General features: G+C 38.5%; 1 protein-coding gene across 10 annotated transcripts in view; it reads left to right on the top strand.

Moving 5' to 3' along the window:
* The window catches only part of CaMKII (Calcium/calmodulin-dependent protein kinase II), a 3,892,153-nt gene extending 3,868,253 nt beyond the window's left edge, over positions 1 to 23,900 (top strand). For all 10 annotated transcript variants that reach the window (XM_067758430.1, XM_067758431.1, XM_067758435.1 and 7 more), the window contains one exon: positions 23,423 to 23,900. In XM_067758430.1, the coding sequence (XP_067614531.1) occupies positions 23,423 to 23,567 (145 nt within the window). In that variant the 3' untranslated portion in view covers positions 23,568 to 23,900. The remainder of the gene's footprint in view (positions 1 to 23,422) is intronic.
* Positions 23,901 to 24,194: the final 294 nt, after the last annotated feature.

The following is a 24,194-nucleotide window of genomic DNA, read 5'->3' as shown; positions in this document are numbered from 1 at the left end:
CCCTGGTCCACATTTTGGTAGAAAACTCGAAAACGCCTTCACATATGCAACTAAGGGCCACTCCCTTTTAAAACCCTCATTAATACCTTTAATTTGATACCCATATCGTACAAACATTCTAGAGGCACACCTGGCCCACCCTAATGGCGATATCTCGAAAAGGCGTTCACCTATAGACCTAATGCCCACTCCCTCTTAAAATGCTCAGTAACACCTTTCATTTGATTCCCATATCGTACAAATACATTCTAGAGTCACCCCTGGTCCACCTTTATGGCGATATCTCGAAACGGCGTCCACCTATGGAACTAAGGATCACTCCCTTTTAAAATACTCATTAACACTTTTCATTTGATACCCATATCGTACAAACATATTCTAGAGTCACCCCTGGTCCACCTTTATGTTGATATCTCGAAAAGGCGTCCACCTATAGAACTAAGGCCCACACCCCTTTAAAATACTCATTAACACCTTTCATTTGATACCCATAATGTGCAAAAAAATTCTAGAGTCACCCCTGGCCCACCTTTATTTCGATATCTCGAAAAGGCATCCACCTATAGATCTAAGGCCCACTCCCTTCCAAAATACTCATTAACACCTTTCATTTGATACCCATATCGTACAAACAAATTCTAGAGTCACCCCTGGTCCACCTTTATGTTGATATCCCGAAAAGGCGCCCACCTATAGAACTAAGGCCCACGACCTTTTAAAATACTCATTAACACCTTTCATTTGATACCCATATCGTACAAACAAATTCTAGAGTCACCCCTGGTCCACTTTTATGGCGATATATCGAAAAGGCGTCCACCTATAGAACTAAGGCCCACACCCCTTTAAAATACTCATTAACACCTTTCATTTGATACCCATAATGTACAAAAAAATTCTAGAGTCACCCCTGGCCCACCTTTATTTCGATATCTCGAAAAGGCATCCACCTATAGAACCAAGGCCCACTCCCTTTCAAAATACTCATTAACAACTTTCATTTGATACCCATATCGTACAAATAAATTCTAGAGTCACCCCTGGGCCACCTTTATAGCGATATCTCGAAAAGGCGTCCACCTATAGAACTTAGGCCCACTCCATTTTAAAATTATCATTAACACATTTCATTTGATACCCATATCGTACAAACAAATTCTAGAGTCAGGCCTGGTCCACCTTTATGGCGATTTCCCAAATGGCGTCCATCTATAGAACTATGGCCCACTTCCTCTTAAAATACTCTTTAATACCTTCCATGACCACCAGACATGTGTATCATGTCATACAAACACATTCCAGGGTTACCCTAGGTTCCTTTTACAACATGGTGATTTTCCCTTACTTTGTCTCCACAGCTCTCAACTGAGTATGTAATGTTCGGTTGCAACCGAACTTAGCCTTCCTTACTTGTTTCTGCTCAGTTGAGCAGAGCTCACATAGTATATTAACTTTGATTGGATAACGGTTGGTTGTACAGGTATAAAGGAATCGAGATAGATATAGACTTCCATATATCAAAATCATCAGTATCGAAAAAAAATTTGATTGAGCCATGTCCGTCCGTCCGTCCGTCCGTCCGTCTGTCCGTTAACACGTTAACTTGAGTAAATTTTGAGGTATCTTGATGAAATTTGGTATGTAGATTCCTGGGCACTCATCTCAGATTGCTATTTAAAATGAACGATATCGGACTATAACCACGCCCACTTTTTCGATATCGAAAATTTCGAAAAACAGAAAAAATGCGATAATTCATTGCCAAAGGCGGATAGAGCGATGAAACTTGGTAGATAGGTTGATGTTATAACGCAGAATAGAAAATTAGTAAGATTTTGGACAATGGGCGTGGCACCGCCCACTTTTACAGGAAGGTAATTTAAAAGTTTTGCAAGCTGTAATTTGGCAGTAATTGAAGACATCATGATGAAATTTGGCAGGAACATTACTAGTATTGCTGTATATGTGTTAAATACAAATTAGCAAAATCGGATGGAGAACACGCCCACTTTTTAAAAAAAAAATTTTTTAAGTCAAATTTTAACAAAAAATTTAATATCTTTACTGTATATAAGTAAATTAAGTCAAAATTCAACTCCAGTAATGATATGATGCAACAAAATACAAAAATAAAAGAAATTTTCAAAATGGGTGTGGCTGCACCCATTTTCATTTAATTTGTCTAGAATACTTTTAATGCCATAAGTCGAACAAAAATTTACCAATCCTTCTTAAATTTGATAGGGGCATAGATTCTATGACGGTAACTGTTTTCTGTGAAAATGGGCGAAATCGGTGGAAGCAACGCCCAGTTTTTATACACAGTCCACCGTCTGTCCTTCCGCTCGGCCGTTAACACGATAACTTATGCAGAAACCGATATATCTTTTCTAAACTTAGTCCACGTACTTATCTGAACTCGCTTTATCTTGGTATAAAAAATGGCCGAAATCCGAATATAACCACGCCCACTTTATCGATATCGAAAATTACGAAAAATGAAAAAAATGCCATAATTCTATACCAAATACGAAAAAAGGGATGAAACATGGTAATTGGATTGGTTTGTTGACGCAAAATATAACTTTAAAAAAAACTTTGTTAAATGGGTGCGACACCTACCATATTAAGTAAAAGAAAATGAAAAAGTTCTACAAGGCGAAATCAACAGCCCTTGGAATCTTGGCAGGAATACTGTTCGTGGTATTGCATATATAAATAAATTAGCAGTACCAGACAGATGATTTTCTGGATCACCCTGGTCCACATTTTGGTCGATATCGCGAAAACGCCTTCACATATACATCTGAGGGCCACTCGCTTTTAAAGCCCTTATTAATACCTTTAATTTGATATCCATAACGTACAAACACATTCTAGAGTCACCCCTGGCCCACCCTAATGGCGATATCTCGAAAAGGTGTCCACCTATAGACCTAATGCCCACTCCCTCTTAAAATGCTCAGTAACACCTTTCGTTTGATACCCATATCGTACAAACATTCTAGAGTCACCCTTGGTCCACCTTTATGGCGATATCTAGAAAAGGCGTCCACGTATAGAACTAGGGATCACTCCCTTTTAAAATACTCATTACCACCTTTCATTTGATACCCATATCGTACAAACACATTCTAGAGTCACCCCTGGCCCACCCTAATGGCGATATCTCGAAAAGGCGTCAACCTATAGACCTAATGCCCACTCCCTCTTAAAATGCTCAGTAACACCTTTCGTTTGATACCCATATCGTACAAACATTCTAGATTCACCCCTGGCCCACCCTAATGGCGATATCTCGAAAAGGCGTCCACCTATAGACCTAATGCCCACTCCCTTTTAAAATACTCACTACCACCTTTCATTTGATACCCATATCGTACAAACACATTCTAGAGTCACCCCTGGCCCACCCTAATGGCGATATCTCGAAAAGGCGTCCACCTATAGACCTAATGCCCAATCCCTCTTAAAATGCTCAGTAACACCTTTCGTTTGATACCCATATCGCCTTTATGGCGATTTCTCGAAAAGACTTTCACCTATAGAACTAAAGCCCATTTCCTTTTAAAATACTCATTACCACCTTTCATTTGATACCCATATCGTACAAACACATTCTAGAGTCACCCCTGGCCCACCTTAATGGCGATATCTCGAAAAGGCGTCCACCGATAGACCTAAGGCCCACTCCCTCTTAAAATGCTCAGTAACACCTTTCCTTTGATACCCATATCGTACAAACAAATTCTAGAGTCAGCCCTGGTCCACCTTTATGGCGATATCCCTAAATGGCGTCCATCCATAGAACTATGTCCTACTCTCTCTTAAAATACTCTTTAATAACTTCCATTTGATACACATGTCATACAACCACATTCCAGGGTTACCCTAGATACATTTCCCTACATGGTGATTTTCCTTATTTTGTCTCCATAGCTCTCAACTGAGTATGTAATGTTCGGTTACACCCGAACTTAACCTTTCTTACTTGTTAGAATGATAGATGGTAAAGTAGCTCAGATATTAACAGATACGCCTTCGGGTTCCACATGTACAATGTGTGGAGCTACTCCACGACAAATGAACGATTTGACTAAAGTAACTGCTAGGCCTGAAAATGAAGATTCTTATCAATACGGACTGTCTACTTTGCACGCCGTTGTATGGAAATGATTTTACGTATTTCCTATAAGAAACGACTAAAGCAGGAGAAGAAATCCCTGGTACAAAGGCGTTTCCGTGAAGAGTTAGGATTGATCATCGACAAACAAAGACAAGTAAGTTGTAATACTAAAGACGGTAATACTGCCAGAAGATCTTTTCACAATGCAAGCTACTCTGCTGAAATTACAGCAGTGGATATAAATTTGATTAAACGATTTTACATAATACTGCAAGCTCTGTCATCGGGTGATAAATGCTGAAAAATTTGGCATTTATGCTATGGAGACTGCCAGGATCTATGTGAGCAATTATGAATGGAATTAGGTACATGCCATCTTGAGTTCACAAAATTTTGATTCATGGAGAAAGTGTCATAATTTCTGGATTCGTTGTATGGAAATGATATTGGTCAACTTTCGGAAGATGCACAAGAATCCCGTAATAAGGATTATACAAAATTTCGTCTACATCATCCTAGAAAATGCTCAAGATCCGCTACAAACGAGGACGTATTTCATACTCTTCTTTTTAATTCAGATACTTATATAACAAGCCATAGAAAACAGTATACTAAAAACGTGAGGAAACTTGATGTAGATCTTTTGAAAGTGAACGAATTAATTTCCCGAAGTTCATCAAGCATAAATAACACAATAACAATATATCTACAATACCAATAGTATACATTACAATTTATTAATTAATCTCTGTTCAATTTCAATCACCATTTTTTATGTTTTTATTATTTAAATTGATTTGTATTTTAATGTAGGTACTATTTGATATTTGGTTTTTGTAGGCATTAAAATAATAGTATTCATTGTGTAGAGTTCGAATTAACATAATCTTGAAGTTTTCATAATAGCACTGAAAGGGTTAATGCGCAAGCATCGTCAATCATGTTTGACATTTGCCTTATTCTCATGTTCTTATATTTTTGCATTAGCCTTTGAATTTACTACTTATCTAATTGCTTTTTTCGCTGTGCAGTACATACCGCCACAATTAATTAATTGTGAATATATTTATCAGTTGTATTACAATAAAGTGTATTGTTATAATTAAGGCGAACTTAATCGAAACACGGCATTTTATGATTGCATTGGAAAGGTATCTCGGCATCCGCATATAGTCCACCAAAAAACCCGCATCACTAATTTTGGTCCTACGAACCATATTCAATTTGCAAATTCGAAATTCGCTAGTGCAAGTATAAGATTGCAGATACAGTATATTATTCATACATTTTCAGAATTACAACTTGTATATACAAATATATTACAATAAATTCAAGCCATAGGAGAAAGTGCCGCAATATATTTTGCGCCGGAAAAATTCCTAACATTCATTTGCCCTCTACGATCCCTTACACACGTAGGCTCGTATTTTTTTTTCGTAAGACATATTAACTTTGATTTGCCCTCTGCAGCAGCAACAAATAAAATATCAGCATAGATATCCTTTACATATACGAACATTCGTACATTTACATATATAAACAAAATTTACAAAAATTATAACATTTACATAATATTTTCAAATTTCGAGACAACCGCGTCGTCCTTCATTTTCCCTTGCAAGTATCGTACGATATTTAAGAGCTACGAACAAATCGCCAAAAGCAAACAAATAAAATGTCCAATTCCGTCAAAACTCGCGATTCTGCACTCAATGCCATCAAGCGGTATATGACCAAGACTACCGATGAATCACATGTAATGAATGCCGAAAATGTAAAGAGTTATCTTCAGTTACTAAGCGAGCAGTAGGTCCGTTTTAATACTGCACAGGATGCGGTTGAAATCTCGTGCGGAACCGAAAACATGGAGGTAGAGGAAAACATGAGAATACAAGCTGAGGCATGGTATACAACTGCCTTATCCAGTCTTAATCATATTAAGAAATGTTGTGAGGAGTTGAAATCAACGCCTTCGGCAACGCCAGTGTCTGCTGCAATACGCCTACCAAAGATGGAGCTTCCTAAATTTTCCGGCAACGCTACGGAATGGATTGGGTTTTTCGATGCATTTCCTTCGTTGGTTGATCGCAACACCGCATTGTCAGCTGGACAAAAACTTCACTATCTGGCTTTCAAGTATGTGATGCAAATTATGAAGAAGCTTGGGAGCTCTTAAAATCGCATTATAAAGTAGTGCGTGTAATAGTGGAAGGTCATCTCAGAGCTATGTCAAATGTAAAAAAAGTAGCTTGTGACACCGCTGAATCAATAAAGGGGGTGATTGACACATTTCAACAACACATACGCGAACTTAAGGGTTTAGGGCGCCCAGTCGACTTCTGGGATGATTGGCTTGTATACGAGGTAGTAAATAAGCTAGCTTTCGAAACGCGAAAACAGTGGGAGTTGTCACTCGTCAGTGATGAGCCTCCAACATTCCAGCAATTGGTATCGTTTTTGGAAGCCAATTGTCGCTCTCTGTCGATGCTTCCCTCAAGAGGTAAAGCCAATACAGTTAGCAAATCAACGAACGTGTTTCACGCCGTGCAAGATCAAAACAGCTCGACTTGCACCTATTGTAATGGCACGCATAAAATATATAGCTGTGACAGGTTTCGTGATCTAGATGTAAAAGCCAAATCTAAATTCGTATCAGAATCCCGCCTGTGCACAAATTGCCTCAGCTCCGGCCATTACAAGGCGAAATGCAAAAGCACGTCCACATATAGGGTGTGCCGTCAACACCATCACACATTGCTGCACAATACTAACCCGGCAAGTAATAGCGCAACCAGTTCGCCTTTGGCCAACAACGTATCTAACGCTACTCCGTCTGCACTAACCGCAACCAGTACACCGCAAGCAAGCACAACTGTCTCCGGGTTTGAGTCCACCGCACATACCTCGTCCGGATGCACCTCCTCGTGTTTGAACACCAACTCTAGCACCCTGCTTAAAGAAAGAACTGTTTTGTTAGCCACTGCCCTTGTTAAAGTACGCGATTGTTCAGGTCGCTTCCAAACCGCACGTTTATTGGTCGATTCGGGGTCGCATGCCTCTTTCGTAACCGAGGCACTAGTTCAACGTTTAGGCGTACAACGGAAAGCGTCAGCAGTTTTCATTACGGGAATTGGTTTATCTCAAGGGGTTCGCTCGAGAGGTGAGGTCTTGCTTTCGTTGTCATCTTTTTGCTCAGGTAAATTCTTCAATTTTAAGGCGCTGATCTTACCTAAGATCACGAGCGAATTGCCAACACAAACCTTATCAGTTGCATCATGGCCTCACGTGAAAGACTTGTTTCTTGCGGATCCGCAGTTCATGACCCCTGGGAATATCGACATGCTGGTCGTTATGGATGTAATGGATCAACTTCTTTACTCTGAGTTTCGTAAAGGTCCACCTGGTACGCCAATGGCTCAACGAACCGTCTTCGGGTGGACGCTCTTTGGCAGTGTGGGCGAACTCTGTACTGCTACGCCTCAGTTACAATCGCTACATTGCGATGCTCAGCTGCACAGAGCGCTTAGCAGATTGTGGGAGGAAGCGCCGCAAAAGATCCACCTCACTCAGGAAGAGCGTTATTGTGAAGAGCTGTTCGAAACAACGTATGGAAGGGCACCCGACGGGCGATTCGTAGTTGACCTACCGCTGAAACCTGATGTTCCGCTGGGAGATTCGCGTTAGTATGCTGTACGAAACCTACTAAGAATCGAGAGAAGACTTGCACTAGACGAAATCCTACGACAAGGCTACAATTAGTTCATGCAGGAACTTATCGATATGAAACATGTGGATCTTGCATCAGAATCACCTTACAATACTTTTTACATGCCGCATCACCCTGTTGTAAAGGAATCGAGCATTACAACTAAATTAAGAGTTGTGTTCAACGCATCCGCTAAATCCACTTCCGGAAACTCGTTAAATGACGTGTTATTCGTCGTCTCCCAGCTGCAAACCGATTTGTTTTCTGTTTTAACGCGCTTCAGAACGGTTCGCTACGCTATGACCGCAGACATCGCAAAAATATATCGCCAAGCTTGCGTATCACCGAAGCACATCGACTTACAACGGATTGTCTGGCGGAGTGACGCATCTTTACCCATGCAAGATTACCGAATGTTGCGCGTAACGTACGGTATGGCCGCTGCTTCCCACCTCGTCGTGAAAGCACTTCAACAAACCGCAAGATGTGAGTCACACATTTGTGAGAAAGCTGCTTATATTATCTTCAAGGCCTTTTATATGGACGATCTCCTCACTGGCACCGCTTCCGAGGAAGACTTACTACTCCTGCAACGAAACGTATCCAATATACTTAAACAAGGTGGGTTTGAGCTTTGTAAGTGGGCTTCGAATTGTGTGGCACTTAACGAAAGCATTTCGAACGCGTCAAAGACTATATCTCACTACTTAGTCGATGGTAAAGATGTCCACGCTCTGGGATTAGTTTGGAACACTGAGGAAGATTTCTTGACATTCGCCATTAAAATAAACAAACCGCCTTATACTTTAACGAAGAGGACTTTTTTATCTGATGCCAGCACGCTATTTGTCCCTCTGGGACTGCTCGCCCCAGCGACTATAAAATCAAAGATGTGGTTTCAGGAGATATGGCGTAATAATATTGGTTGGCACGACAATATTCCCGACTCCATCGCAACAAAATGGTTGGAGCATCGATCGGAGCTAAAAATGTTTTCTAATCTGAAGATTAATCGCTGGTTGGGCCTAGGAACGACTGGGACAATCACAGAATTGCATATTTTTGCTGACGTATCCGAGCGCGCTTATGCCGCTGTTGTATACGCGCGCACGCTGCAGCTCGACGATAGTGTCACTGTTGCCTTGATATCGTCGAAAACGAAAGTAGCGCCGCTCAAAACTACAACATTGCCGCGCCTAGAACTGTGCGCCACGCATCTAGCTGCTAAGTTAGCGCGAAGTATTTTACACAGTTGTCATAACATCCGCTATCCGTTTTACGCATGGACAGACTCCACTAATTAGCACTGGCCGATACTTACGAAGTTTTCGTCTTATTCGAAGCTGCGGCGCGTCATTGCCTACGTATTGCGTTTTTTCAATAACGCTAGAGCCCGCACTCGACTCAACGATGCTAAGTTGTTTGGGCCTCCTAGTTGTCAAGAATTATCTGAAGCTGAACTTCGTCTGGTGAGGTATACACAACACGTTTATTTCCCTAATGAAATTTCTCTTTGCAGCGCAAAATGGCCCGTTCCGCTTCGCAGCAGTCTTTTGCGCTTGCAGCCATACCTTGATGAAACCAACGTCTTACGTGTGGGAGGCATACTAAAGAATGCAGAAGTAACTCATGACGTTAAACACCCCATTATACTGCCGAAAAACTGTCCGCTTGCGAAACTCATTGTCGGTGAGATACATACATTTACGCTCCACGCTGGGCCCCGCATTATGCAAACTATACTACAACGGCGGTATTGGGTTATCGGCGCCCGCAACCTAATTCGCATCACTTACCACAAATGCGTGAAATGTACATTGGTGGACCGTAATCTCGCTACCCAGTCAATAGGAGACTTGCCCGCGCCTCGAACTACCTTCGCTCGATATTTTACGCTGTCGATTACGCTGGGCCATACAACTACAAATTCACCCATGGAAGAGGTGCGAAGGCTACCAAGGGATATATCTGTTCATACGTCTGCATGTGCACTGGGGCGATGCATTTAGAGTTTGTTAGCGACTTGTCAACGCATGGGTTTCTAAATGCCTTTAAGGGATTCATGAATCGCAGAGGGAATTGTAAAGTTATGTCGTCGGACAATGGCCCAAATTATGTTGGCGCCGAGAGGGAGTCGCTCATGGCATTCCAAAAGTGCATGGCGGACACCAAACTCCATTCCTTTATCACCGAGTCCAAAACAGAGTGGCGCTTCAACCCCCATCAGCGCCCCACATGGGAGGTTACTGGGAGACTGGTATTAAGCGAATAAAGTACCATCTCAAGCGCGTGCTAGGCGAAACGCTGTTGTTCTACTAAGAGTTCACCACATTGTTGAGGATATAGAAGCTTGCGTGAACTCCCGCCCACTCTGCGACAATTCTTCATCCGCTGCTGACCTCGAAGTCTTAACTCCCGGTCATTTTATCATCGGCGAACCGTTGAAATCAATCGCAGAACCTGAGGGTCAAGGGATCTGTGGAAGTCTTCGTCAGCGTTGGCAAGTGATCTCTGCTATGAGACAGCATTTCTGGCTTCGGTGGAGAGACGAGTACCTATTCAGTCTACAGCGTCGATCTAAATGGTTTCACCCTTCACGTAACTTCGTAGAAGGCGATGTAGTTGCCGTTGCCAATGAATCAACACCACCGACGAAGTGGACTATGGCGAGAGTATTAAAATGCCATCCTAGTACAGACGGGCGTGTACGATTGATCACGTTGAAGACGCCAAATGGGGAACTTGTTAGACCTATCGTGAAACTTTGCCTACTACCGACGAAGGAGGAGTTATTCCACGAGGAAAATTTATAGATTTCATATATTTATTCATAGAAATGAAATTCATTGATTTTGATATTTTGCATTGTAAATTAGTATGCTTCATTATTCATGCTATGTAAATTTTTTAACATTGTTGAAACTATCATATATAGTCCAAGGGCGGCGGTATGTTGAGTTCGAATTAACATAATCTTAAAGTTTTCATAATAGCACTGAAAGGGTTAATGCGCAAGCATCGTCAATCATGTTTGACATTTGCCTTATTCTCATTTTCTTATATTTTTGCATTCGCCTTTGAATTTACTACTTATCTAATTGCTTTTTTCGCTGTGCACTACATACCGCCACAATTAATTAATTGTGAATATATTTATCAGCTGTATTACAATAAAGTGTATTGTTATAATTAAGGCGAACTTAATCGAAACACGGCATTTTATGATTTGCATTGGAAAGGTATCTCGGCATTCGCATACAGTCCACCAAATAAACCCGCAGCTGTTACCAACACGCAACCCGCATCACCACATTGTTAAAAAATAAATATTGAATATTTTTGATAATTTTGAATTTCTTTTATTTTTAAGGTATGGTTTTGAATTAAATCATAATAAATTACATTCCATTTGAAGCGGCGTCTACTTCTTTGATATTATGCATGGAATATACATATGTTTCAGCGGTATGCGCAAGAGAATTGAAACCCCCAATAAGAATCGAAGTTGGAATTTATAAAATCACAAAACTGTGTCTTTTTATGATTTGGAAAATTGCTCTGTTGCACAAATTTTTCCACAAATTTGGACAAAGTGAAGAAGAAGCATTTTTATGAATCGGAAATCAAAAGGGAACAATTTAAGAATGGACAGTTGTAAAAAAGTCAGCTTTTTACGCAAAAGCTTTGTTGCGACATTTCATCACAACCTTTCAGCAAAAAAATTGTGGAAATATAGAAGTTTTTGCAGAAGTATTACACATTTACATATATGAGTTTTTGCAATAATTGGATGTTTGAAGTATGGTGGTTGAAATGATAAATCATGCTGTCAACAAAACACAATATAAATAAATAAATAAATGTAAGGCGCTATAACATCCGAATAGATCTAAGGCCGAGCTTCTCTACCAATTTGCGTCGTGCTCCTCTTGATTTTCCCTACAAATTGGCCGGACGGGGCCTACATGTTTTATGCCGACTCCGAACGGCATCTGCAAGGCAGATGTGTTTTCACTGAGAGCTTTTCATGGCAGAAATACACCCGGAGTGCTTGCCAAACACTGCCGAGGGGCGACCCTGCTTAGAACAATTTTCTTCTAATTGAAAAACCTTATTTCTAACATTTTGATGTTGCTTTGCCCGGCGTGTGAACCCAGGGCATACGGTGTGGTAGGCGGAGCACGCTACCATCACACAATATATGTATACATAATTGGATTGATTTTATACATACAAATTCAATCTTAATATATAAAAAACACGTGTCACAACATTTTTGGCCGAGATGGACTCCTAAACTACTGAACCGATTTTGAATTTGTTTTACACTCCGTGTGTAGTTTGATCTAACTTGAGAGATAGGATAGGTTATATCTCAAATTATAGCCGCAGTATTATTTTATTGCAAATTTTTATACTCAGTTGAGCAGAGCTCACAGAGTATATTAAATTTGATTGGATAACTGTTGGTTGTACAGGTATAAAGGAATCGAGATAGATATAGACTTCCATATATCAAAATCATCAGTATCGAAAAAAAATTTGATTGAGCTATGTCCGTCCGTCCGTCCGTCTGTCCGTTACCACGATAACTTGAGTAAATTTTGAGGTATCTTGATGAAATTTTGTATGTAGATTCCTGGGCACTCATCTCAGATCGCTGTTTAAAATGAACGATATCCGACTATAACCACGCCCACTTTTTCGAAATCGAAAATTTCGAAAAACCAAAAAAATGCGATAATTCATTGCCAAAGCCGGATAAAGCGATGAAACTTGGTAGATGGATTGACGTTATGACGCAGAATAGAAAATTAGTAAGATTTTGGACAATGGGCGTGGCACCGCCCACTTTTACAAGAAGGTAATTTAAAAGTTTTTTTTTTTTATTTTATTAATTTAAAAGTTTTGCAAGCTGTAATTTTGCAGTAGTTGAAGATATCATAATGAAATTTGGCAGGAACGTTACTACTATTACTATATATGTGTTAAAAAAAATTTGCAAAATCGGATGAAGAACACGCCCACTTTTTAAAAAAAAAATTTTAAAAGTCAAATTTTAACAAAAAATTTAATATCTTTACTGTATATAAGTAAATTAAGTCAAAATTCAACTCCAGTAATGATATGATGCAACAAATACAAAAATAAAAGAAAATTTCAAAATGGGCGTGGCTCCGCCCATTTTCATTTAGTTTGTCTAGAATACTTTTAATGCCATAAGTCGAACAAAAATTTACCAATCCTTCTTAAATTTGATAGGGGCATAGATTCTATGACGTTAACTTTTTTCTGTGAAAACGGGCGAAATCGGTGGAAGCCACGCCCAGTTTTTATACACAGTCCACCGTCTGTCCTTCCGCTCGGCCGTTAACACGATAACTTGAGCAGAAACCAATATATCTTTACTAAACTTAGTCCACGTACTTATCTGAACTCACTTTATTTTGGTATAAAAAATGGCCGAAATCCGACTATAACCACGCCCACTTTATCGATATCGAAAATTACGAAAAATGAAAAAAATGCCATAAATCTATACCAAATACGAAAAAAGGGATAAAACATTGTAATTGGATATAACGTTAAAAAAAACTTTGTAAAATGGGTGCGACACCTACCATATTAAGTAAAAGAAAATGAAAAAGTTCTACAAGGCGAAATCAACAGCCCTTGGAATCTTCGCAGGAATACTGTTCGTGGTATTGCATATATAAATAAATTAGCAGTACCCGACAGATGATTTTCTGGATCACCCTCGTCCACATTTTGGTCGATATCGCGAAAACGCCTTCACATGTACATCTAAGGGCACTCGCTTTTAAAACCCTCATTAATACCTTTAATTTGATATCCATAATGTCCAAGCACATTCTAGAGTCACCCCTGGCCCACCCTAATGGCGATATCTCGAAAAGGCGTCCACCTATAGACCTAATGCCAACTCCGTCTTAAAATGATCAGTAACACCTTTCGTTTGATACCCATATCGTACAAACATTCTAGAGTCACCCCTGGCCCACCCTAATGGCGATATCTCGAAAAGGCGTCCACCTATAGACCTAATGCCCACTCCCTTTTAAAGTACTCGTTACCACCTTTCATTTGATACGCATATCGTACAAACACATTCTAAGGAAGGAAGGCTAAGTTCGGGTGTAACCGAACATTACATACTCAGTTGAGAGCTGTGGAGACAAAGTAAGGGAAAATCACCATGTTGTAAAAAGAACCTAGGGTAACCCTGGAATGTGTTTGTATGACATGTGTATCAAATGGAAGCTATTAAAGAGTATTTGAAGAGGAAGTGGGCCATCGTTCTATAGATGGACGCCATTTAGGGATATCGCCATAAAGGTGGACCAGGCCTGACTCTAGAATTTGTTTGTACGATATGGGTATCAAATGAAATGTGTTAATGATAATTTTAAAAGGGAGTGGGCCTAAGTTCTATAGGTGAACGCCTTTTCGAGATATCGCCATAAAGGTGGACCAGGGGTGACTCTAGAATTTATTTTGTACGATATGGGTATCAAATGAAAGTTATTAATGAGTATTTTAAAAGGGCGTGGGCCTAAGTTCTATATATGGACGCCGTTTCGAGATATCGCCATAAACGTGTACCAGGGGTGACTCTAGAATTTGTTTGTACTATATGGGTATCAAATGAAAGGTGTTAATGAGTATTTTAAAAGGGCGTGGGCCTTAGTTCTATAGGTGGACGCCTTTTCGAAATATCGCCATAAAGGTGGGCCAGGGGTGACTCTAGAATTTTTTTGTACGATATGGGTATCAAATGAAAGGTGTTAATGAGTATTTTAAAAAGGAGTGGGCCTTAGCTCTATATGTGAACGCCTTTTCGAGATATCGCCATAAACGTGGACCAGGGGTGACTCTAGAATGTGTTTGTACGATATGGGTATCAAATTAAAGGTATTAATGAGGGTTTTAAAAGGGAGTGGCCCTTGGTTGTATATGTGAAGGCGTTTTCGAGATATCGACCAAAATGTGGACCAGGGTGATCCAGAACATCATGTGTCGGGTACCGCTAATTTATTTATATATGTAATACCACGAACAGTATTCCTTCCAAGATTCCAAGTGCTTTTGATTTCGCCCTGCAAAACTTTTTCATTTTCTTCTACTTAATATGGCAGGTGTCACACCCATTTTAAAAAGTTTTTTTCTAAAGTTATATTTTGCGTCAATAGACCAATACAATTACCATGTTCCATCCCTTTTTCGTATTTGGTATATAATTATGGCATTTTTTTCATTTTTCGTAATTTTCGATATCGAAAAAGTGGGTGTGGTCATAGTCGGATTTCGGCCTTTTTTACACCAATACAAAGTGAGTTCAGATAAGTACGTTAACTGAGTTTAGTAAAGATATATCGATTTTTGCTCAAGTTATCCTGTTAACGGCCGCCATAAAGGTGGGCCAGGGGTGACTCTAGAATTTTTTTGTACGATATGGGTATCAAATGAAAGGTGTTAATGAGTATTTTAAAAAGGAGTGGGCCTTAGTTCTATATGTGGACGCCTTTTCGAGATATCGTCATAAACGTGTACCAGGGGTGACTCTAGAATTTGTTTGTACTATATGGGTATCAAATGAAAGGTGTTAATGAGTATTTTAAAAGGGCGTGGGCCTTAGTTCTATAGGTGGATGCCTTTTCGAAATATCGCCATAAAGGTGGGCCAGGGGTGACTCTAGAATTTTTTTGTACGATATGGTTATCAAATGAAAGGTGTTAATGAGTATTTTAAAAAGGAGTGGGCCTTAGTTCTATATGTGAACGCCTTTTCGAGATATCGCCATAAACGTGGACCAGGGGTGACTCTAGAATGTGTTTGTACGATATGGGTATCAAATTAAAGGTATTAATGAGGGTTTTAAAAGGGAGTGGCCCTTGGTTGTGTATGTGAAGGCGTTTTCGAGATATCGACCAAAATGTGGACCAGGGTGATCCAGGACATCATGTGTCGGGTACCGCTAATTTATTTATATATGTAATACCACGAACAGTATTCCCTTCCAAGATTCCAAGTGCTTTTTATTTCGCCCTGCAAAACTTTTTCATTTTCTTCTACTTAATGTGGCAGGTGTCACACCCATTTTACAAAGTCAATAGACCAATACAATTACCATGTTTCATCCTTTTTTTCGTATTTGGTATATAATTATGGAATTTTTTTCATTTTTCATAATATTCGATATCGAAAAAGTGGGCGTGGTCATAGTCGGATTTCGGCCATTTTTTACACCAATACAAAGTGCGTTCAGCTAAGTACGTGAACTGAGTTTAGTAAAGATATATCGATTTTTGCTGAAGTTATCGTGTTAACGGCCGAGCGGAAGGATAGACGGTCGACTGTGTATAAAAACGGGGCGTGGCTTCAACCGATTTCGCCCTTTTTCACAGATAACAGTTACCGTCCTAGAATCTAAGCTTCTACCAAATTTCACAAGGATTGGTACATTTTTGTTCGACTTATGGCATTAAAAGTATCCTAGACAAATTAAATGAAAAAGGGCGGAGCCACGCCCATTTTGAAATTTTCTTTTAGTTTTGTATTTTGTTGCACCATATCATTAATGGAGTTGAATGTTGACATAATTTACTTATATACTCTAAAGATATTAACGTTCTTTTAAAATTTGAATTAAAAAAAAAATTTTTTTAAAAGTGGGCGTGGTCGTTCTCCGATTTTGCTGATTTTTATCAAGCAGACATATAGTAATAAGAGTAACGTTCCTGCCAAATTTCATCATGATATCTTTAACGACTGCCAAATTACAGCTTGCAAAACTTCTAAATTACCTTCTTTTAAAAGTGGGCGGTGCCACGCCCATTGTCCAAAATTTGATTAGTTTTCTATTCTGCGTCATAGGTTCAACTCACCTACCAAGTTTCATTGCTTAATCCACATTTGGTAATGAATTATGGCACTTTTTCGATTTTTCGAAATTTTCGATATCGAAAAAGTGGGCGTGGTTATTGTCCGATATCGTTCATTTTAAATAGCGATCTGAGATGAGTGCCCAGGAATATACACACCGAATTTCATCAAGATACCTCAAAATTTACTCAAGTTATCGTGTTAACGGACAGACGGATGGACGGACGGACGGACATGGCTCAATCGAATTTTTTTTCGATACTGATGATTTTGATATATGGAAGTCTATATCTATCTCGATTCCTTTATACCTGTACAACCAACCGTTATCCAATCAAAGTTAATATACTCTGTGAGCTGTGCTCAACTGAGTATAAAAATATTATAGCGAATGATATCAAGTATAGCACATCAGCAGGCCCACCGAGAGGGCGGGTGGGTTTCTGAGGGCGCCCGTGATTCAGAGGTACTATGGCATTTTTTTAATTTGTGGAGAGTCTTTAGTTGTGTAGAGGGTAATTTTCATACCCCTGGGTGACTAGGGTCTCGAGATATAGGCCAAAACGTGGGCCAGTGAATGCCTAGACAGTGTTTATACAATATGGATATCAAATGAAAGGTGTTGATGAGTGCTTTAGTACAGAGTAATATATTATCCAGAGACGGACTGGGACTGGAATTAGGACTAGGACTGGGACTGAGACTCGGAGTGGGACTGGGACTGGGACTGAAATAAAATACATACCACCCTCTGGGAGAGTCAATAAGGGATGCAGAAGAATGAGAAGAAATTGAGAGAAGAATGAGAAGGAGATTGAGAAAGAGATAGAATGAAACGAAGATGGAGATAGATGAAGCGAAAAAGACGGAGGGAGGAGTGATTAAAAGGGTTAGGAAAAAGTGAAGAGGGGGAGGGCAGAGTCAAACGGAAAAAGCTTATTAAAATGTATGCAGATAGGCCAAGTTTAGGGCAGGACAATGTCTGCCGGGTCTTCTAGTATATATATAAAATATATCGGTTTCGTTATATTTTCTATCACAAACTTGTTATCACTTAGCACACACATCCTCACATACTGTACAACACAATGTTTAATGTACACATATTTATACTACTTTTTACTTTTCACTATGTATATTCACAACATTTCTTTTTGCAAACTTCACAGTTTTGATGATTTTCTTGTACTTTTTTCTTCATGCTGTCAACAAAGCTCATATATGTACATTACACTGGGTCGATTTATTAACCGATATCGCGCCATCGATAGGATTTGGATTTTGATTTTTTTCGACTTTGATTTTTAAGGTTTTTTTCATGACCTACTAAACTTATCTTTTTGAGTATACGTAGTGGAAATTTTTTTTCCAGAGCCCAAATCCTATCGAAAAATCGATGGCGCGATATCGGTTAACTTTCGTCCATATAAATCGACCCACGTTAACGTACATGTATACATAATTGGATTGATTTTTTAAATATAAATCCAACATATAAATAGAAAATATATCGGTTTTGTTATAATTTTTATCACCACAAACCACAATATTTCTTGCCATTCGACACTCACGTTCACATATACATATTTACTGGACAATACAATGTTTTTGACTTCTTTATGGCTTTAAGTCATTCCAATTTGCCAACTACACCACACACCAATATTTTGATTATATTTTACCTACTTTACACTATTATTCATTACTTTTTTATCTATTTTTCCAATATTTTTACTTTTCTGAAAGCTTTTTTTTTTTAATTTAGAAATTATTTTAATGTTTGACACTTCACTCAACTATCATTCATCTTATTTCAATTTCGACGCAAATCTACGAAAATGCGGGAAAGAGGATTATCGATAGCAAATTTAGAAAATTTGAAAAGGTTCTTTTAATTCGAAATTAGTTCTACACTGCCTCAAAAGAAGTAATGTTTTGACACTCGCGATGGGACGTTAAAGTTAACTTCGTTCAACCGAATTGGGCTAGAAATCAATCCATTCAGTAGTTTAGCCATAAATATTACGCCTAGAATTTCTCTACGACTTGAGTTGGAAGATTGATAAGCTTAGGCAGGTTAGGTTAAGTTGAAGTGGCCAGTCCATGAGGACCTCACATAGACTGAATAAGTCCGTAGTGTTACCATAAGTTTGTTCTAATGACCAAACTGAAAAACACTATCAAAAACCAGGACCTAAGTTATAAAATAAGTCTGTCCTCTTGCCAAATACTAGAAGCCTTCTTGGACTTAAGCCACTTGCTGCTTCTAGATATGACAGCTGTATCACTCCTAATAGCTGGAGTCTTAACCTGGCAAGCGCAGGGCACGAGCACAAAACGTGATCGATCGTTTCCTCCTCCAACCCACACTTCCTTAACCTGATATCACTGACTAAGCCTAATTTAAATGCATGTGACGCCAGTAGGCAGTGTCTAGTCAGAATATCCGTCATGAGTCTACAGTCATCTCTATTTAATGTTTGTTAGTCTAAGGTTGTAGGACCTACACAAAATCTTCGACACTTTACAGCACCGCGCTTGAACCCACGCCTTTCCCGCTTGGTCGATCATGTGCACCTCTCGCCCTCTCTTAATCTCTAGATTATAAGCAGTCTTACTGAAAATTTCTTAAAGAGAAAAGTAGAAATTGCCTTGTATTGATTCAAGTCTATCTGAATGAACTCGATATTTTGGATTCCAGACAGTTAATCCCTATTATAGTATCTTTCTAACTAAAGTGGTGAAAAGTGCTTTAGTTATATAAGGCTCACTTCATTCTTCGGACCACGTCTAGCCTTAATGATAGTAGCATTAATATGAAGGTTGAAACTAAGTTTAGCATCTAGGTATCGTGAATCACAAGTCCACAAAATAGTTTACTGATAGAAGACAAAAATTTTAATTACGTAAGAGGCTACTGGCAAAGACCTTCGAGAGAGGCATATGAATTTGCATTTATTGAGGTTCAGCGGCATTGAATTTACGGTGAACCAAGTAACTAGGCAGTTTAAATCCGCATGAAGCAAGGGACGTTCTTCGATAGCCGCATAAGACCTAATCAGTTTTACATCATCGGCATACATTAAGATTTTATAATATTTTATAGTGGTACAGATATCATTATTAAATAGCAAGAACAGAATTGGACGAAGATGACTGCCCTGTAGAACGCCAGAGGGAACATCTATGACATTTGAAAGAGTATAAAAATATCTTTTCGCGTGCGACCGCATAGATACAACGCGATCCACTGGGTGAGACCAGGCTGGAAGCCAAGCCGAGAAGCTTTCAATGACAGAAATACTTTCAGAGTGTTTACCAAATAACTTGCGAGGGGCGACGCCGATTAGAAAAATTTGTATCCAACTGAAACAACTTTTTGCAAATTTTGATGTTATTTTGCCCGGGAGTTGAACCCAGGACCTTCGGTGTAGTAGGCGGAGCACGCCATCATCCCACCACGGCGCACAGTGTAACTTTTTTCACTTTTAGGATGCCAAAATTAATAACAGCCAAACCAATGGAGCAATTCATTTGAAATTTTGCAGAGTGGTTGCAGATACCCAAGTCTGATTTGAGAACAAAAATGGGCGTGATCCGCTCACGTTTTCTCCTTGCCCTCATATAAGGTGAAATTTCACATAATCATATTTTCTACTTTAAAATCATTTTCCAGTGCCAATATAAATAAAAATTGTTTAGATTTCTTAACTTTAGCTTAGAGGCTTTTGATTAATATTTAAAAGATTGTATTTTCAAAGTGAAACACAACATATGTAGGTACATATATTTGTAAAATCTGAATCGAAATACATACTTATAAATGAAAAGTGATATTTTAACTGGTATAAAGTTAGTCGGAGTAAATATCTTCGACATGCTCTGGTTCAGATAATAAGCCAATAACTTCTTTCGTTAATGTTCTCCGCTTTGACCTAGGGGTTTTCGCAAACCGTTTATGAACGCGTCTGACGATATCAGCAATCTGTTTATCAAATCCAAGTTACTACAAATTCTTGACTTTTTGTGGTGAAAAGTTCACGATAGTTTAGTGCATCTTTGTTTCTGTGCTCCTGAGCTTCTTCCGAAAGTTGACCAATAAGAAGAATAGCAGACACGATTATACCCTTTCCATGAAACAGAATTTTATGTACGCTCACTGGCATATTGTACCAAGCATATTCCGATAAATATAGCACCCTTGTCTCTGTCACATAGTGGTCAAAAGCTTCAGAATTTATTTGAAACCCACATCCTATGCATGAAAGTATTGTATGAAACCTTTTCAAAAGATTTATGTTTATGCCGGTTATGTCTGATGTTATTTCAGGATCTCCAAAGAATCTTCTCGCAGTGTTGCCATCATTTTTGTTGCCGTTTTTTTGCTTTGGCATATCAATCAAAAGACCAACTTCTTTCCTAAATCTATTTTGGATATGTTCTTTCTTCTTTTTCATCTTTTCCTTATTTTCTTCGCCCCGCACACACCAGGTCTTCATTTCCATTCGATAAGCGATGTGTAGCATACATTCCATGCATCGTATCCAAGAATGTAAAGGGGAAATTCCGAAAGCAAGCATGCTTTTGTCAACATTTCACTCTGACAGGGCTGTTTTCTTCCGAAAATTGTTGTTTGTAACAGCTAACGTTTGCACATCTTTGCTTTTTAGCCAAACTTCAATGATTGCATTTCGTGAAATAGCCATAACTGGTTGACGATATAGGAAAATTTGGTACAGTGCAGTTGGATTTACTTCATTGCAGTCGGTCTTTGGTATGATTCATTTTTAGCTTTGTTCTCTATTTATATAGTCTTAGCCCAAGCGTTTTATTATATCACTTGTCATAGAATGAGAAACTGGGTTTTTACGGGAAAATAATACCTGCTAATTCTTAACAAAAATCTACTTAGCCATTTCTTTGTTTTAAGATCTACCTAAGATCTCAAACTCCGAGCGAGCTTTAGGTAGGCGTTTATGTGATGAATACATACATATATATATTCCCGAAGCACTCAATTGCTTAGAAGTATCACCCATAATCCCTCAGGTAGGCATGCATACATAAGATAAGTTGATGGGATAAGTGCACATCTCGTTAACTATGGGAAAACTCATTTGACAAACAATGAAGGCTATTCAGTGCATAAGTTTCCCTTTTTCTGGGTTTTTACCATTTCAGGTATAACTATCTTTTTTTGGGGTCTAGTGTTGTAGACTTGAATTGAGGACATTCCATTGTTAGGTCACTGCGCTTCATACATGAGCATAGAGACCTTAAGTTGGCGTTTACAAAAAAAACCCAAAATTTCGCAATGATTTTTCTTTATCTGAAACTATATGAAACTGCCTTTAATGTGTATGTATTCGATCAATGGAATTGGGCGGAATCAGGCAAGTTTTATTATATTGAAAACGAAAAATTTTCTAAGCTTATCAAACAAAAAAAAAAAAAATGCCTACGTGGCTGAAACTTATCAGTGCAGTTATAAACTACCCAAGTATGTTAAATAAAATAGTTTGAAGTCAAAACAGATATCGAAAAATCCACCACGTGGCCACCAAATTGGTCAAAAATTTTGGACTTTGAAATGATTTTTACATTTGTTTCAATTATCAAAGTTTCATAATGCTGTGTATACATTTTCTTAACAGTTGGTTATTAATCTGTTGCATGTCATAACATTTTTGAGATTGGAGAACATTGTTTTTTGGACTTTTGTCAACCTAAAAGTGAAAAAAGTTACACTGTGCGGCGGCCCGCAATTAATTAATTGCAATCGAAATATACAATTTTTAATTACCCTTACTAGATGTTTCTTAATTACCGGATAAATAGCTTTTTAACACCTACTTTAGATGGTCTAATGTTTTTAGAATAATTGAATTGGCTGACCTTTCATGTACATATGTATATGCAATACGAGTTTATTTGAAACGAAACTAGTTTTTTATTTTTTATAATATTTGTGTGGACTTCTTATTAAAATGTTGGACTGAGATAAAGGTTTTTTGTTGAACTGAATATTCTTGTTTTCATCACGGGGAACAACATGTAGAGCTATGTTTTACTTAATTTTTTTTGATCCACTCCAGATATTAATGCTCAGGCGACCACCGTGGTGTGATGGTAGCGTGCTTCGCCTACCACACCGTATGCCCTGGGTTCAAACCCCGGGCAAAGCAACATAAAAATTTCAGAAATATGATTTTTCAATTAGAAGAAAATTTTTCTAAGCGGAGTCGCCCCTCGGCAGTGTTTGGCAAGCGCTCCGGGTGTATTTCTGCCATGAAAAGCTCTCAGTGAAAACTCATCTGCCTTGCAGATGCCGTTCGGAGTCGGCATAAAACATGTAGGTCCCGTCCGGCCAATTTGTAGGGAAAATCAAGAGGAGCACGACGCAAATTGGAAGAGAAGCTCGGCCTTAGATCTCTTCGGAGGTTATCGCGCCTTACATTTATTTATTTATTCGCTGGATTTCGACTCGCTTCATTTTACGAACTCATTTATGTACATAGAATGGCGCAAATAATACATTGATAGAAAAAATTACGACTTTTTTAATTTATATGAGCAAAAAATTTAAAATCCTCAATTATTTGACGGCAAATAGCCAAGAACATGAATAATTTATCATATCATCATATATATCCTTCCCTTATTAAGCATTTCCTTTACATTTACAGACAAGGCCATGCTCATACTCATCAATCCGAAGAAACCCGCGTGTGGCATAAGCGAGATAACAAATGGCAAAATGTACATTTTCACAGGAGTGCGTCTGGAAAGATTAGCGGAGCTACAACTTTCGATTTTATTCAGCAAAAGTAGAATGAAAAACGCACTATCGCAGTAAGCACAACTTAAGAGCATAATTTACAGCAATAATTGGACTTGCATTTAGTATGAAGTACCTCCATAAATGAACAACAACTACTTCAGTATCATAAAAGATTTGCATGCACCTTCAACAGCGACTACACTCGCATATAGTACATACGTATATGCTCTTAACAAAATTTCTTTTCTATCTTGAAAAATAATGTCGCGTGAAATGTTGGAAATTTTAAAAAATTTAATTGGGAAATAAAAACATGTTCGGCAACTAAGACTCTAAAATAGTTAAAAATATTAATAATAATGACAAAAATATACTTAAAATAATGTTGTGCGCAAGTTTATTATTTAAGCAAAATATGCGAAACTAACAAAGTGTTAAGGATTATAGTTTTGCGTATTTATTATAATCCTCTTCTTCCTAAATCAAATGATATGGTTTGATCTTGCTGATTTTCAAAAATCGTATGCTGGGGCCCTATTCGCTAACTGTGAGTTTTAAAGTGTACACAAGAAATTGTGTAAACTTTGAAATTCTGATTCTGTAAAGCAAAACTGTGAACAAAAAAACTCACTGATAAAAACTTCGTGAGTTTTCTTGGCAGCCAGTGTACGCTATTC

Source organism: Eurosta solidaginis, chromosome X (assembly GCF_040869045.1).
Source record: "Eurosta solidaginis isolate ZX-2024a chromosome X, ASM4086904v1, whole genome shotgun sequence".
NCBI lineage: Eukaryota > Metazoa > Arthropoda > Insecta > Diptera > Tephritidae > Eurosta > Eurosta solidaginis.
The sequence above is the reverse complement of the archived record's forward strand: the minus strand, read 5'-3'. Positions and strand labels throughout refer to the sequence as shown.